This window comes from Branchiostoma belcheri, unplaced genomic scaffold (assembly GCF_001625305.1).
Source record: "Branchiostoma belcheri isolate BF01 breed outbred unplaced genomic scaffold, Haploidv18h27 scaffold473, whole genome shotgun sequence".
In the NCBI taxonomy this organism is placed as follows: domain Eukaryota; kingdom Metazoa; phylum Chordata; class Leptocardii; order Amphioxiformes; family Branchiostomatidae; genus Branchiostoma; species Branchiostoma belcheri.
In genome coordinates, this window is record NW_017804102.1 from 11,668 (window position 1) to 27,391 (window position 15,724).

Below are 15,724 nucleotides of genomic sequence, written 5' to 3' on the forward strand. Positions count from 1 at the left end.
CGTGTTGCGCAGAGTTGCGTGACGAAGTCTTTATTTGTGACACAGTACTGGCTGTATATCGCCTACTACTCACATTGAATTGACTTGATATCTACAGAGCTCTATACAAAACAGAACCCGTGACGCCAACCAAAGAATTGACTTGTTAGGGCGCAGAGCTCTGCGGGGGTATCGCGGAGGGCTGCACGAGCAACCTCCATGGAGGAGCTCTGCAGAGCTGAGGGCTGAACGAGCAACCTCCATGGAGGAGCTCTGCAGAGCTCCTCCATGGAGCTAGCTCGTGCAGCCCCTATTGGTTCCACTGCCGCCGGGAGATGGTACTATTAAAGAAAAAACGTTACATTTTGGGCTTGTAGGGGGGGGGGTCGTTCTTATCAAATTCTGGAAATTATACCGAGGGTAAAAGACCCAATCGTTAGATACAGTTTTGGCAACAGTGATGTCAAACTGACAGGAGGAGGATTTGGTAGCCGATAATTTAGGCTCACATCCTGTTGTGTTTTGTGCCGTTTACTCGTTGTACGGTGACATCTCTAACACCCTTTCAAGATACCAAAAATAGCTCACAACTATATCTGCTATAGGAGCAAACCCAGAAATGGACCTATCCCCCTCCCGCACAAAAGGGCTGTTCCTAAATCACCCCTGCCTAAAATGTTAATTAAGTGCTCCAACATTCTATACCCCCATGCAACAATGGAATCTCCCAACGCCTTCTGTTGCCTAATACTCATGCTGCGCCGATTGCGCCGGTAGTAGAGTAAATACAAGCTAAATCAAACGTAAATTAAACGGTTTTCTTTGCAGTGTAAATCTGTGGCGAAATACATTGTTGAACAGCGGCGTCAGCTTGTTTTCTCACGCGGCGGAAGTGCGTATAAATTCTACCCGCCATTGTGAGCGCACATACACAAAAAGAGTGCAAAACATTTTAAAATTCACCTTTATCTATGTGCACATTTTAACGTCATCATCATTCTTTATGAAAACATCAGGTATAATGTAGTTGTATTCTACAATGTTTAGGTGCGTTTAAAAATGTATCAAAACAACATTCAACGTTGCGTTTGGAGATGGCAGCATGGAAACTGTGACGTCAGGATTCACTCAACATTTCAACGTTTCGCTACATGGTAAGTCGATTCGTTACATGGGCAGGGGTCATTTCGCTACATAGCAGAAGTCATTTCGCTACATTTGAATGTTATTTCTCTACATATTCTAATCACATTAGAAATCGTATTCCTACAATCACGTACGTATTTATAGATGTCAAAGAATGAAATCACGTACGTATTTATACACCACCTGACGGTCACACAACAACGTACAAGAAAGACCCACTGCTATGGTTGTTTGTTAACTTTTCTCTGCTTCACTGCTAAAGATGTATCGCACCCCGCCGGGCATCGCCCTAACAAGTTGACGCGCCCGTTTGACCCGCCCGTTTGACCCAGATTATTAGCTGTGTGACGTTCTGTAAAAACCCAAACCAATACACAACGAACGATACAACTAACACTAAAACATAACATAAACCACATTTCTACCTTTGACTGTACAGTACAAACATAAAAATGTACACCCAAAACAATATAAAACCCCGGAGGCATGAAATCTACGATTTACCTTGTTTTATATAAATTTCTACACATGAAGAATGATCTGAATAAAAAACGATACTTTACATACAAAAATACAGGACTGATTTATATAGGTGATCAGGTGGTAAATGATAACGAATTCAAATTCGTTATGTGTTTCTTGAGTTAAGTTAGTTAAAAGTGGAAATCAGTAAATCAGAAAAAGACCCATTGCCATATGGAGTATGTCACACACTAGAGATGCTTGCAGTGAAAAAAACGAGTCATTTCCATAAACTTATTTCAGACGGAACGTATCAAAACTAGTAAGAGGATGTTTTCAGTAGGAAATTTAACTGAAAAGTAAAAATACTGATAAATGGTTTAATTCCTAATCATCAACGCAACCATGCTGAATGTTTAGAATATAATTTTTGTCTTTTTGCTAGAATCCTGTTTTTGTGCGATGTGCGGCCTACTCCGTACTAAGATTTGGTTAAATCGTCGGATGGTTGTTTTCTTGCCTACGCCAATGTAAATAAATCATGCATTATGTTGAAATTCAAAAATATATTTTGTATGCATGGTAATACACGGTTATTGTTATAGAAAAAAATGAAAAAAAAATAGAGAAAAAAAACAGTGCTAAGTTTGCACCGTATCGCTATCGCATGAAAATCTTGACTTTATTACATAGTTGTCTCTGACTTCCGATCCTCTTTAGGTGTATGACTGCTGAGTGTTGGACGATCCAAAATTTTGTAGAAGTGTGAAATATATGCTGGCTGGTGATTGGCTGGAAGATTCATTAGCATTCACCAATCAGTGGCCGCCTGACATGCAAAAATGCAAAAAAAAAATCTTTACATATGCCAACGAACCACGTGTTATTGCCGTGGAAACAAAATGAAAATCAGTATATCAGAAAAAGACCCATTGCCATATGAGTACGTCAAACAATAGAGATGTATTCTTTCAACCGCAAACTAAAATCTGAAAAATTAGAACGAATACAGAAACGTGCGCTAAGAATAATTTTAGGCCCTCAATACTCATGTTATGATGAAGCCCTTTCCCATTTTGGCCTCTGTACCTTAAAATCCAGAAGAGAATCGCCAAGCCTTAAATTTGCCAAATCTTTGTTGAATTCACCGACGTTTAGAAACTGGTTGCCCCCGCTACGGAAAGATGTAAATAACAGAGATTCTGCATTCCGATGGCAAGATCCAACAGATATAAGAACAGCCCCATCCCATACTTCACTACGCTTCTGAACAACGTCAGCTAACCCGTCATTGTGTGATAGATATTATTGTGATTATTGTCTGATTATTCAATTGTCTGATTATTGTATCTGCCTAATATGCATAATTCAGCGACTTGTACTACTAGCATGTACAAGTGGCTGCAATGTATTTTATGTGTATTGCTATGTATCGAAACAATAAACCAATCTTAACTAGTAAAACTAAGAAAGCGAAACTAGTAAAATGATGTTTTATTGTATCCCAATAGCAGGACATTTAACTCAAAAGTTAAAATACTGATAAATGGTTTAATTCCTAATTATTGAGGCATCTATCAGATGATTTAACAACATCTTAGTACTGAGTAGGCCGCGGGTCGCACAAAACCAATATTGTAACAAAATGAGACAGATTATATCATAAACATTCAGCAAGGTAAATGAGTCGTGCGTTATGTTCAAATTAAAAAGTACATTTTGTATGTATGGTTACTGTTATAGAAAACAAAAAAAATTACAGAAAAAGTAAAATACAGTGCTAAACGAGTTTGCACGTGCACCGTATCGCTATCGCATGAAACTTTTGACTTTATTACATAGCTGTTTCTGACTTCAGATCCTCTTCGGGTGCATCACTGCTCAGTGGTGGAGGATACCTGAGGGTAGTGTGTACAAACCATTTTAAGGCTTTCAGAAAAATCTAACAATAATGCGACAAGTTTAAAAAGAATATGATCAACTCACCACAGTAAAACCAGTATTCCCTTCTTCTCACTTTGATGTAGAACTAAGTGATGCATCAAGCTAGAGAAAGTCAAGCAATGAAAACAAAGTTATAAAAAGGGAAACGTCTTGGAGAATAAACAAGAGTTCCGCGACCTCATACCTTCGCCAGGTGATGTTAACCTTTATGACTGACGAATTATAGATTATTCTCCCTGTTTATGCAAATATGGTTCCAATTTGCATGAATTGCATCAGTTGATCATACTTTCCATTTCCATACTTTCCTTTCATACAATGAAATTTATGTATGTGATATATTCTTTTTTCTTACATTATGTACACCGTTTTCATGTGCAAATAAAGCAAACAAACAAACAAACAAACAAAAAGAAGTTTCCCAGCATATACATATAGAGTATCCAGGACACTCTGTCTCACTAGATAAAGTGAAAATCCTGGACACAGAACCGGGTTTCTTTGAGAGAGGAGTAAAGGGGGCGGTGTACATTCGGGCCAACCGTTCAACACTGAACACAGACGGGGGGCGTCATAGGCTACGTATGACCCTCTGCTGAAACCACGTGTTTCCGACGTCCCGGAAGCTGCAGTAGACGGTTCCGTTCCGTGAACAAGGCTGACAAAGTCGGTCAAAAATTTAGGGTAAGTCCCAACTTACTTTGTGTTGGTCACGTTAAGTTTGACCCTGTTATCATAATGTTATATACCAACACAGATGAAATTTTATGCTAAGAGGAGTGCCTGTTTATTTGGTACGAAACATTCTGTGCTGGTTAAGCAGCCTGTCATGAAGAGTGCACTGGAGGAATACCATGTCTGGCTGCTTTAGTCCCAACAACGTGTCCCCCAGGGGAGCTTACTGTCCGCCTCATTATTCAATATTTGCATGGCAGATCTTAGTGTGCAGCTAAAGAATACCAATGTCGCAGATGATATCTGCCTTATTTGTCCATCAGCGAAAGCCATACAAAAGATAAGTCGATGATTCGTCTATCCGTAATACAAGACAACTGTATACTAAAGCAAACTCCCTATGTCGTAAATTCAGCAATTGTACAGCTGAGGTGAAGAGCATCCTTTTCATGTCTCACTATGCATCTATGTATTGTTCGCAGCTGTGGTCTAGACACAGTGCTGGTATGTTGAAGCGTCTGAGGGAAGCATACCATGACGCTTTTAAAATGATGATGGGCCAACCAAAGTGGGCTAGTAATGTCAGTTATTTGTAAAGTTACGAATCGACACATTCGACGCCAGGTGGCGTAAACTCACCTCCTCATTCGTGTCGTACCTTGTTTTGTTTGTTTGTTTGTTTGTTTTGCACATAAAAAAATGAGAACATAATTACATAAATAATACAACTGAAACAATATTTGGGGTTGGCCTGAAACCTACAAGGTTTATCCTGGGCCTCCCCCAAAAGAAATGATAAATTGTATTGAGTACTACTAAGACATAATTACTTAAGCAAGAAATTAAATAATAATACAAAAGTAATTCTAAAACGTCGTGAGGTTCTTACATAAGCTTATTAAATGAAATTAACCAATACATATTCAAAATTGCTGAGTTATTGCGAAAAGAAAGTAATGAGGTAAATTAAAGAAGAAAACAAATAATTATCATAAAATGAACGAAATAAACGATGGAAACAAGGAAAACAAACATATTATAATGTGTTCAAGTGTAAGTGGGGTTTAGTAGGAAATTTTCTTTTAGTTGTTTTTTGAAGCTGGGTATTGATTTACAGTCCTTTAATGTACGATTTAAATTATTCCAGATAACAGGCCCTCTGTACATTATTGAGAATTGTTTTTGTGTGGATTTAGTTGTGACTGGTCTTAACTGGCTGTGCTGTCTTGTATTGTGTTGGTGAATGTCCGAGTTGGATTTAAAAAAACTTTCGAATTGGACGGGTAGTTCTGAGGTATTATTTACGATTTTGTGGACAAATAGCGCAGTTTGTAATTTGTTGATGTCATATACAGTTATGACTTGTAATTTGCTAAACAGGGGTGCTGAGTGCGCTGTGAAGTGTGTATTTGCTGCTATTCTAACAAAGCGTTTTTGTAGTTGGTAAAGTGGTTTGATGGATGTTGTGTAAGTGCTCGCCCATATAATATTGCAGTATGATAAGTATGGATAAATTAAACTGTAGTAAAGAGTCATGAAAATTGCACGTGGAAGGAGGTTTCTTATTTTTCTTATGATGCCTATGTTCTCATTAATTTATTAATTAATAATTAAGTAATACCTTCTGGCATCAAACAATATCTTTGTGTAAACGCTTTGTCACTCAGATGTGTTTTACACGGACTCTGTACTAGCCACACTTTTAAAACCTATGTATGTAATTCATGTATGTGTATGTGTATTATGTATGTCTGTTATTGTACTTTTATATGGACAATGGCCTGATTCAAAGAATAAAAAAGACCTTCGTGGATTGTAATGATATCTGGTATGTGGGTAGGTCTTTAGAAGGCAAAAGTCAGAGTCAAATATTGGCCTCCTGCTTGCCGACCTTGGATCTGCAGAAAAAACGGTTTTTGCATCATTTTTCCTGAACATAGTCTAGGTACTGATTAGTTTACGTTCCGCTCCAGCAGTCAGCACGTCGGCAGAACGTACTGCGATTGGGCAAAATCCTGATTTATCACGGTTTTATTGGGTGTTTGGTCAATGTTGCATCAGAAATTTGCATAAGATATCTTTTTCGACACAGCATTTGAAAACTACAGTCAGGCTCTGAACCTAATATGATCTAATACAACCTTATATCAGACGTTCTGCCGAAGTGTTGTGCACAAAACATTACAGGTTTCGCACAGGTGCAGTACATGTGCTCCCGCAGTCGCTACTCACCAGTCTGGGACCGGTGCCACCTGGGCTGTTTTGTGATGATGACTTGATATTAATTAATATTCATGAGATTCTATGCCAAACGCCATTGGATGACCTTTTTTGGATCACGCACCAATGGCAATGGGCGGTTTGTTTTGATCTGAGGTCACTAGCTGTGAATTTTCGCGGGAGTCATGTAACAGCTTTAGGTGCAATTATCTCCCTAGTTTCCTGCTATATTGGAAAAGAAATCATGGTGTTTTCAATTAGCACCTTCGTGGCACTTGATTCGATGGGTAGGGAAGGAAAATTTCCCACGGATAGGCGATGTCGCGGCAGAAAAAAAGGCTCTCGGGGTTGCACGATTTGTGTCGTCTCTGCCAATGCAAAGGCGCGTGCAAGGTGTACACAGGAGATATGGGGACCATGGCTTAAGTAGTTGAACTTAACTTTTTGAGATTACTCAAACATGCATATAGGTGTAGACAAATTTGATAATGAAGTTGTTCAGAAAAGGGAATGGGTTAACTTGAAGATCGCGCTTGACCGAAAAGCACATTTCTTCTGATTTTGCTGGATTTAGCTCTGACATGAGCCACCTGATGGCCTATTTAGACACGCACAGGGTGTCCGGTGAGTGTGGTCAAATTGAAAATGAGCTAAAGAACTTTAAAACCCTTTTTGGGTTTGAATTTTGTTGACTTTTTGGCATTTTAATGTTGAATTTGTATAGTGTAGGATTCTGAGTTCATGTTTTTGCCAAAAAAATGGAGTTTTTTTAAATGAGATTGCCTACTTTAGGCTTATCTGTTGCCATACATCCACCTGCCCATCAGTTGGTATCGACCTGAAATTTGGGGTTAAAGTGCACCAATGTTTAGAAACAGACCGATACCTCGACTCTGGCCGATCGGAATTTCCCGAAAAGTCTTGTAGGTACATATTAATAATAGGGCTAGCACATGGAGGTGAGTTTGTGTCACCAAAACTTCTGAAAGATGAGATATGATGCCCTGTTTTTGTCTTTTTTTGCATGCTTTTCAATGAAGAAGGCCAACTGAGGCGTCTCCCCTGTGTGTTGAACTTTTGTACATAGACAGGAAGATGTTTTCTCTTTGGAGCTTCCAGAGAAGAGATTGGAGACTTTAATTAGCAGAAAATGCAAGAGAGAACGGACTCAAGAAACGTACCTTGGGAAACTTGCAAGCGGTGGGTGAGGAATCACCATCAGGCTTGGGATCTTGGTCTTCCGTCTTCCGTTCATTCTGAATGAATGAAACTTTATTATTCAACTGGCAGACTGTACATTTTGCATAAGTCTGAATTTTGTTGAATTCACTATAAATAGCTCCATTTTTTTACATTCAATATTAAAATCATACAGGGTCAATATTCATATCCAGTTAAAATCACTATTATATCTTAAAAACCATATTTCAGCCACCTAACTTCACTATTTATGTAGTTTCATATTGCGAGTACAATTTCGTGTCCAGCTAGGAGCACTGTTCGGTTAAAAGGATTGTTTACTTGTTCAACAGGTGTACTATGTATGGAATATGACAGTTTTTGTATCTGTTCGTTCGTCAAAGTGGAATGTCCAGTTTTTGAGAAGTACGCGTTCAGCTTTTCCACGTTTGCTTAGATTTCAAGTTGACTTTCGGCGAAACATGTCATACTTTCCACAACATTTGAAAGATTTTAATTTATTTCAGCTAGCTGGTTGGGAATGTCAATAAGATAATCTCCACTCTTTTCGATCTGAAATTAAAGATTGGTAGGCTTACTAAAAACGAATATTTTAAATCGTTTAGAAATTTGTCGAACAGAAGCGGGCTAAACATTTATGCAGTACAACATTGGACACTTTTGTTAGCAGAAAATGCTTATGAAAAAAAACAATTTGCAGATGTTGTTTAAATACTTACATATAATACAATAGAAAACGGACTCAAAAAACGTACCTTAGGAAACTTGCAAGTGGTGGATGAGGAATCACCATCAGGTTTGGGATCTTGGTCTTCCGTCACATTCTTCAGCTTTTCCACGTTTGCTCGGATTTCAAGTTGAAAAATGGTGATACTCTTAATAGCTTCCATAACTTCTAAAAGATTTTCACTTATCTCAGCTAGCTGGTTGGAAATGTCAATAAGATAATCTCCACCGTTCTCCATCTGAAATTAAAAATTGGTAGACTTACTAAAAACGAATATTTTAAATCGTTTAGAAATTCATCTGACATGACAGAAGCGGGCTAAACATTTACGCAGTACAACATTGGACACTTTTGGTGCTTATGACATTAAAAAAAAATTATACTTACATATAATACAATAGAAAACGGACCCAAGAAACGTACCTTGGGAAACTTGCAAGTGGTGGATGAGGAATCACCATCAGGTTTGGGATCTTGGTCTTCCGTCACATTCTTCAGCTTTTCCACGTTTGCTCGGACTTCAAGTTGACTTTTGGTGATACTCTTAATAGTTCCGATAACTTCTAAAAGATTTTCATTTATCTCAGCTAGCTGGTTGGAAATGTCAATAAGATAATCTCCACTGTTCTCCATCTGAAATTAAAAATTGGTAGACTTACTAAAATGAAATTCGTCTGGCAGAAGCGGGCTAAACATTTACGCAGTACAACCATATGTTCTTTATCCAGCGTTAGTGATAAGAAATTATCATTCCAATTTATATCATTGAGAGATATATAGTCTCTTGGGGTGGCTTAACTGTAAAATATACATATATATATATATATATAATATATATATAAATATATATAGTTTTTGTCTCGGGTAATCCGAATATCACCACGTTGACGACGTTAGAGACAGGAGACAAGCACATTGTGTAACGTGGAAGATACACAGTATATATAACAATGTTAAGACGGGTAGGGATAAAAATCTTACCGTACAATTCTATCAGTATTGAATGTGTGAAAACTTCTCAAGTTTTTACCCAGATACATAGTTTTGATTAACTCGTAGAACTTAATAAGATAATAAGATTGCAGTTGAAGTAAAACGCTTTCTGTAAACAAGCGTCAACCGGTATTGAGGCACCTATATTCGTGTAATGATTTGAAGTTTGACTTCTTTAGAAATTGAAAAGTCTCGCATTTTGATGGTTTTAGTAGGACTGCAGTTCTATGTGTAATAGACATGGGCTAGGCGAGTTTACCGGGATATGGTATTCCCCCGCCCACAAGGGGACTGCCTGGCTCCCATTGGTAGGTCAACACTACATGTATATCCCAGTGATCTATCCTAAATAGAAATGAAAAATATTCAAGGAGGAAAAATTTCAAGACTATACATTTTCGGACATCACCCCCCATATTTTGAATGCAAATTGTGCCATGTACCTATGTCCGTTACCATGGCAACGAACGGGCCTACCTTTTTGAGGGGCGTTTTTAGTTACTTTTATTGTATGGGGTTTTGATGGAAAATAAAGCTTTTAAAGAAGACTACGAATGCACAAGGTATTAGCACAAATTTTAGCATCCTTTTTTGTTTGTGTTGCGTTATGTGCCGGAAAAGCGGGTGTCAAAAGCACACAGATACATGGCTTCTCTAACTCCACGCTCAAACCAACGGGGTTCACGATCCAGAATGTCTGTTGAGGCGAGATTGAAAGAAGGACCCTGGTTGTGTTGAAGGTGGTGGTAAATGGCTGAGGAGTAGCCGTTTGGCTCACGGCTCACAATGACTTTCGGCTCACGAGAAGAGTAAAACCAGACAGAAAACCAAATTTGAACAACTACAGCTAAGGAGGGGGGGGGGAGGCGAGAGCAGACAGTGACCCAAACTGGAGATCTAACAATCCCAATGCCACTACCCAGACCAGAGAAGTGGGTAAAAAAAAACTTAGCAGTCATCCACTGACTGAAGCAGAGAAGTCACTGCTTTCCAAAGGTCTAAACTTCGCAGTAGCACCCAACAAGATTCCTAGTATTGACATTGTCACGGAAACTGAGTCAGCTATCTACCGTGTCCGTTTGCCACAGAGACAAGCCGAAGCCCTTCGCGCCAAAGAAGCCACAAATCTGAAAGTCTCTAAACCCCCAACAAGTAACATCACCTGGGAAGAACGTAACGCCCTCAAGGATTTGGCCACGAGTGAAGACATAGTGATCCTCCCAGCTGACAAAGGCATATGCACAGTAGTCTTAGACAGGGAACAGTATGACAAGAAAGTACAGGACCTCTTGGGGGACAAAGACACCTACACGGCTTTAAAAAAGGACCCCACCAACAAATTCAAAGGGAATTAAAGATCCATGGTTCTCTCAAGAAATTAGAAAAGGAGCTGGCTTTGGACCGTGCCACGTACCTAAAACTAAATCCCACTTCAGAACAACCCCCAGCGTTTTACGGCCCCCTAAATGTTCACAAGCAGGGCGTCCCTCTACGACCCATCGTGTCCAGTATAGGAACAGTAACCTACAAGTTAGCGGGCTTCCTAGCCAAGATTCTGGGAGTTTTGGTGGGAAAGTCTCAACACCATGTAAAGAACAGTGCAGACTTTGTCCAGAAGATCAAAGACATCCATATAGAGGAAGATGAAATCATCGCTTCTTATGACGTATATGTTCTCTGTTCACGTGCATACCTCCAAAAGAAGCAGTTTCGGTAGTCAGAGAAGCCCTGGAGGCGGATAACACACTAGCGGACAGAACCAACCTATCAGTTGGCCAACTATGTGAACTGCTTGACCTCTGCCTAGGATGCACTTACTTTACCTAGAAAGACCAGTTCTTCCAAAAAACGCATGGCTGTGCTATGGGATCCCCAGTTTCACCCATTGTAGTAAATCTGTACATGGAGAAGTTTGAAAGCAAAGCCCTCAGTACTTTCCAAGACACCCCTCCTGCCAACTGGTTTAGATATGTAGATGGCACTTGGTGCGGACTAAAGAAGAGAGTAGCTGACAAATTCTTTGACCATATCAACCATGTAGATGAAAACATCAAGTTCACACAGGAGATGAGTCATGACAACATGCTTCCATTCCTAGACACGAAAACTATCATAGAGAAGGATGGCAAGCTTAAGTTTGAGGTATACAGGAAACCGACTCACACAGATCAACATCTGGCCTTTAATTCTCACCATCCTTCGGAACATAAACTGGCGGTGATAAAAACACTCTTCCACCGGGCAGATAATATAATCACCACAGACCAAGCCAAAACTGACGAACAAAGACACCTCAAAGGGGCTTTAGCCAACTGTAGCTACCAAAAGTGGACCTTCAACAAAGCTCTCAAACCCTCTGACCACTCTAAGAAAACGCGCAAGAGCAAACCGCTAACCGACAGAAACAAGGCCAACATCAACATTCCATACATCCAAGGAGTCTCGGAGAAACTTCGACGGATTTTCCAAAATTTCAACACTGCCACGAACTTCAACGGACATCATGGATCGCGCTAGTTGACTGGATAGTTTATAATACATGTACACAGTTGGTGCATTGTCAAAGCGACATTGTTATAGATCTTATTAGATATGAGACTAGCATTTTGTACTGAGAAAACTTGAATACAGTGCATTTTTCACAGTAGCTGTTGTTAGGCAACTTAACATGGAGACTAGCTTTACGTACTGAGAAAACCTGGTATATTCGGAAACAGATTAAAGGACATAAGCTGTGGAAATACGTCATCACCGTTTGATCAATGGGGCCTTTGCATGTTTTTACTCTCAGGATGGGTAGCCTGCCAGGCTGGTAGCCTAAATAAGATCCAGCCTTGTTAGCTATATGTCCTCCTGATAGTCCCACCCCGCCTTTGCAGGGAAGTGAGTATGGGGAGCGGACATACAGCTAACAAGGATGGATCTCAGGCGTACCTGTTCCAAATATTGTTCAGGAAACGCGGCATATTCGGAACAAATACGGACTGTACAAAAACGTGGCATATTCGGGGTTATGTATATGACACGTTGTAATATCTTCCCGTTTCCAGTTCTGAATATCTTCGGGATACGGGGGCTGTCAGGCGCGTATCAGCTCCGAATACTGGTATTGAAATGGGGCATATTCGGAATGAATTCGGACCTGGATTTGTCCGACAACGCTTGATATCCCAAACTGGTTCCGAATATTTTCAGGATATGCAGCATGGCAGTGTCACGACATGTCCGGGTATTCTCCGGAAACGTTCCCAATACGGGCATATACGGACACAAAATCAATTCTTTGGAGCTCCAAATGCCACGCCGGCTCATTATCGACTTGATTAGCTATAATGAGCTGCCGGTACCGAATCTTGTGCCGGACCAATACGTAAACACGGCGTAAGCACGATCGTAATTGAGCCGTGAGTGCGTTTTGACTCTGCCGTAATTACGTTGAAGTTTACGCTGTTGTACATCTTATTCAATATATATGTATAGTGTCACAGTGTATCTAATTAATGTAAAGTTCAATTTGTGTGCATGTATAGTATCAATATATCATTATATAGTCAAGTATTAGTTTCCTTTTCTTTACAATTAGACCTTCAAAATGTATCAAATCTCATCATTGTTAGTATTTGCATACCTGCAATAAAATTGTGCGATAAGAGTGATGTGAAATTTTTGTAAGTAAAGCTGTCGAGATTCAAAGTGCTTGTTCTTGCATCTCTGTTCTCATAGCTGCTACATATAATAATTATTATATCAAAATAATTAATATAATTAATTATCATTAATATGTAATAAATGAAATTAATAATAACAATTAAATTGTGTGGGAGGGAGATAGGTCCATTTTGGTATGGGGATATGGTGAAGCCATCTGCTGCGTTTGCTGCCGAGCAAATGTCGGCCTTTCTAATTTGTATCATTTTCCAACAATTATGCATTGCTTCCATACAGCTACACAAAACATTTTTCCCCGTAGAGAGACGCCATTACCTGATTTTAATATTATAGTTGACAACCTGAAAAATCTCAATAAAGGCTCGTGTTATGTGTATTCCAATTATAAAACGCCTGTTTTTTAAATCAGTAGATGTTGCTCATTCCAGCAAAGGTAAACAATTAATCAAAATTGCCGCGTATGGGAGAAAAAGCTCCTTGAAAATGACTAAAAATTTAGAGAGATGAAAGTTTTGTTTTCGTTGGTTCTGGTAAGCCCTTGGCAAACCCTTTAATTTCAAGGCTGCATCTTGAACCTTTGTTTTTTTACAAGTAGGAGACCCATGCTATACGGTAAAAGAAACCCCATGTCCATACCTTTATCACAAGTATAATGGTATACATTTCAACGGTTCATACTTTGTACGTTTGATAGGTATGAGGAATTGCGAACAGCCATATAGTTAAAACTCGCCAGCTATTTTTCGTTACCGTGTCCTGGGACCCCCATCAGAGACCCTCAACATCAAACAAGAACCGATTTAGCTGACCCCCATCTTTCGACCTCTGCCTTGTTTTGCCGGGACGCCAAAAAATACACATTCAAAAAAAGGAAATCGCATCATCTGCACCTGAATAAGATAATTAGGCAACGAAATTTATTTAAACAGACACTCGTAGTAAAAAAAAAAAACAATAAAACTCAGTGTACTACATAGCGCAATACGGTTTAACGTTAGGTATCCATAAACCAAAATCTTGTTAAACCAAGGAGGTTAAACTAAAAACTTACATACCTTACTAACCTTAACCTATTAAACAGGACCGAACGTGGTGAATGTATCTTACCTCAATGATCACCTCGATGACCAGTGTATAGCAGAAACAAGAATAGAATGAAGTGAGCACCTCCCGAAAGGACACCAACTTATGTAAAGGTGTCAATAATTTATGCTGTCTGGTGATTGGCTGGTACATCGAATAGCATTCACCAATCAGGGTGTCAATAATTTATGCTGTCTGGTGATTGGCTGGTACATCGAATAGCATTCACCAATCAGAGGCAGCCTGATATGCAAAACCATACTTACATATCCAACGGCAAACCACGTGGTATTAACATGGGGATAAACAGAGGGATTAAGAGGACTGTTTCTAACCTGCCCTTCTTGGCAGGCGTAACCACTGACACTACACGGATAGCCACAGATTTCCAGAAGTTTACTTGCTTGGACACATTGGTGAAACCTGACGTGTCATTGGCGCGTACATGAGTTTCCACTCGTGTGCCATACTGGCGTATCCAAAGTTTGAGACTTGTGCCACACAATGGGTCACGCGAAGTGCACAAGGTTTCTCACTGTTGAAACCTTCCGTGTCCTAACCAATTATCGTCACAATGGAAAGCTAAAAGGTGCCTTTAATTACATGTGGCAGCATTTATCCTAGGAAAATAGAATGCACACACTCCCTGTCACACAGCAATCTACACACGCAGTTTTCTTGAGTTTGTGTGCATCTATTGCGATGTTCTTACCACATCGGTAGGGGACTTTTGGATATAACCAATGACATTATGTCCTTGATATAACCCTTATACAGAGCAAAATATTTTGCGTCCGCCCAAGGCTAAACCACATTATTCTAGCAGGATATTATATGCAAAGCTTGGTATGAAAGCGGTCTTAAGTGTATCCCGAAGTTTATAACAAATAAAAAAAATTGATTATGTGAATTCTGTGGGTAAAAATGGCTTGAACGCCTGATACATTTTGGTGTGTACTATTGGTAAGTCAGGAAAGCAATAATGGACGCCGGAATAGAGCATACGATAAAATTTGCAAAACGATGTTGTGAAAAAAAAATAGCTGAAGATCATAAAACTACCATGCGCAATAGTCTGTAGATTTGCAGTGTTCTGTTTTGGATGCCAAATTATAACCCGGGCCTAGGAGTGCAGATAACGTGCAATTTTGAAATTTCTACTGAAAGCTAAGACTTTGTGGAAGTAGTGATCATAACGAGTTTTGTTTGTTTAACCCTTGGTTTAACTAAGAGAGATTGTAATGCTTTGCAGTATTTTTCCGACCGAGGGCGAGGGTATTTTTAACCTCGATTCTTGGTTGGGCAAACTGCGAATTTTAACTGCAGTAACATACTAGTACAATAAATAGAAATAACAAAAACATATTATATAAATATTTTGTACTTTGCGTCGGTGTATTTGTTTCACCACCAACTTGAAATGACATTACCATAGAGACAATATTCTTGACAACTAGCAATGTACAGATTTCTTTGTCTGGTCGGTCGGCTTTCTGCATATATTAACGCCTCAATAATTCGGCCCCATATTGGAGCTATAGTATAGAATGGGCAAAAACAATTAGTGATCAGAACTTACCAAAGTACTAGTAAGCTATTGTGCACTTCGACCTTGGCATATTTACC

General features: G+C 39.3%; 1 protein-coding gene across 1 annotated transcript; it reads right to left on the reverse strand.

The window, feature by feature from the left end:
- Positions 1-2,589: 2,589 nt before the first annotated feature.
- LOC109479284 lies at positions 2,590-14,186 on the reverse strand. Its single transcript, XM_019781238.1, has 6 exons — positions 14,123-14,186; positions 8,777-8,986; positions 8,382-8,591; positions 7,608-7,682; positions 3,574-3,633; positions 2,590-3,485 (listed from the first exon to the last, which is right to left on the reverse strand). The coding sequence occupies exons 2-5, from the start codon at positions 8,984-8,986 to the stop codon at positions 3,601-3,603; spliced, it is 528 nt and encodes a 175-aa protein (XP_019636797.1). The 5' UTR covers positions 14,123-14,186; the 3' UTR covers positions 2,590-3,485; positions 3,574-3,600.
- Between the last annotated feature and the right edge of the window lie 1,538 nt (positions 14,187-15,724).

What these genes read in the sequence shown, in the direction of transcription:
- LOC109479284 (XM_019781238.1), bottom strand. Translation starts at nt 8,986, where the DNA reads ATGGAGAACAGTGGAGATTATCTTATTGACATTTCCAACCAGCTAGCT. An exon ending in CCACTTGCAAGTTTCCTAAG is followed by an intron (nt 7,683 to 8,381) that starts GTACGTTTTTTG and finishes TCATTCATTCAG; the next exon opens with AATGAACGGAAGACGGAAGA. An exon ending in CCGCTTGCAAGTTTCCCAAG is followed by an intron (nt 3,634 to 7,607) that starts GTACGTTTCTTG and finishes GACTTTCTCTAG; the next exon opens with CTTGATGCATCACTTAGTTC.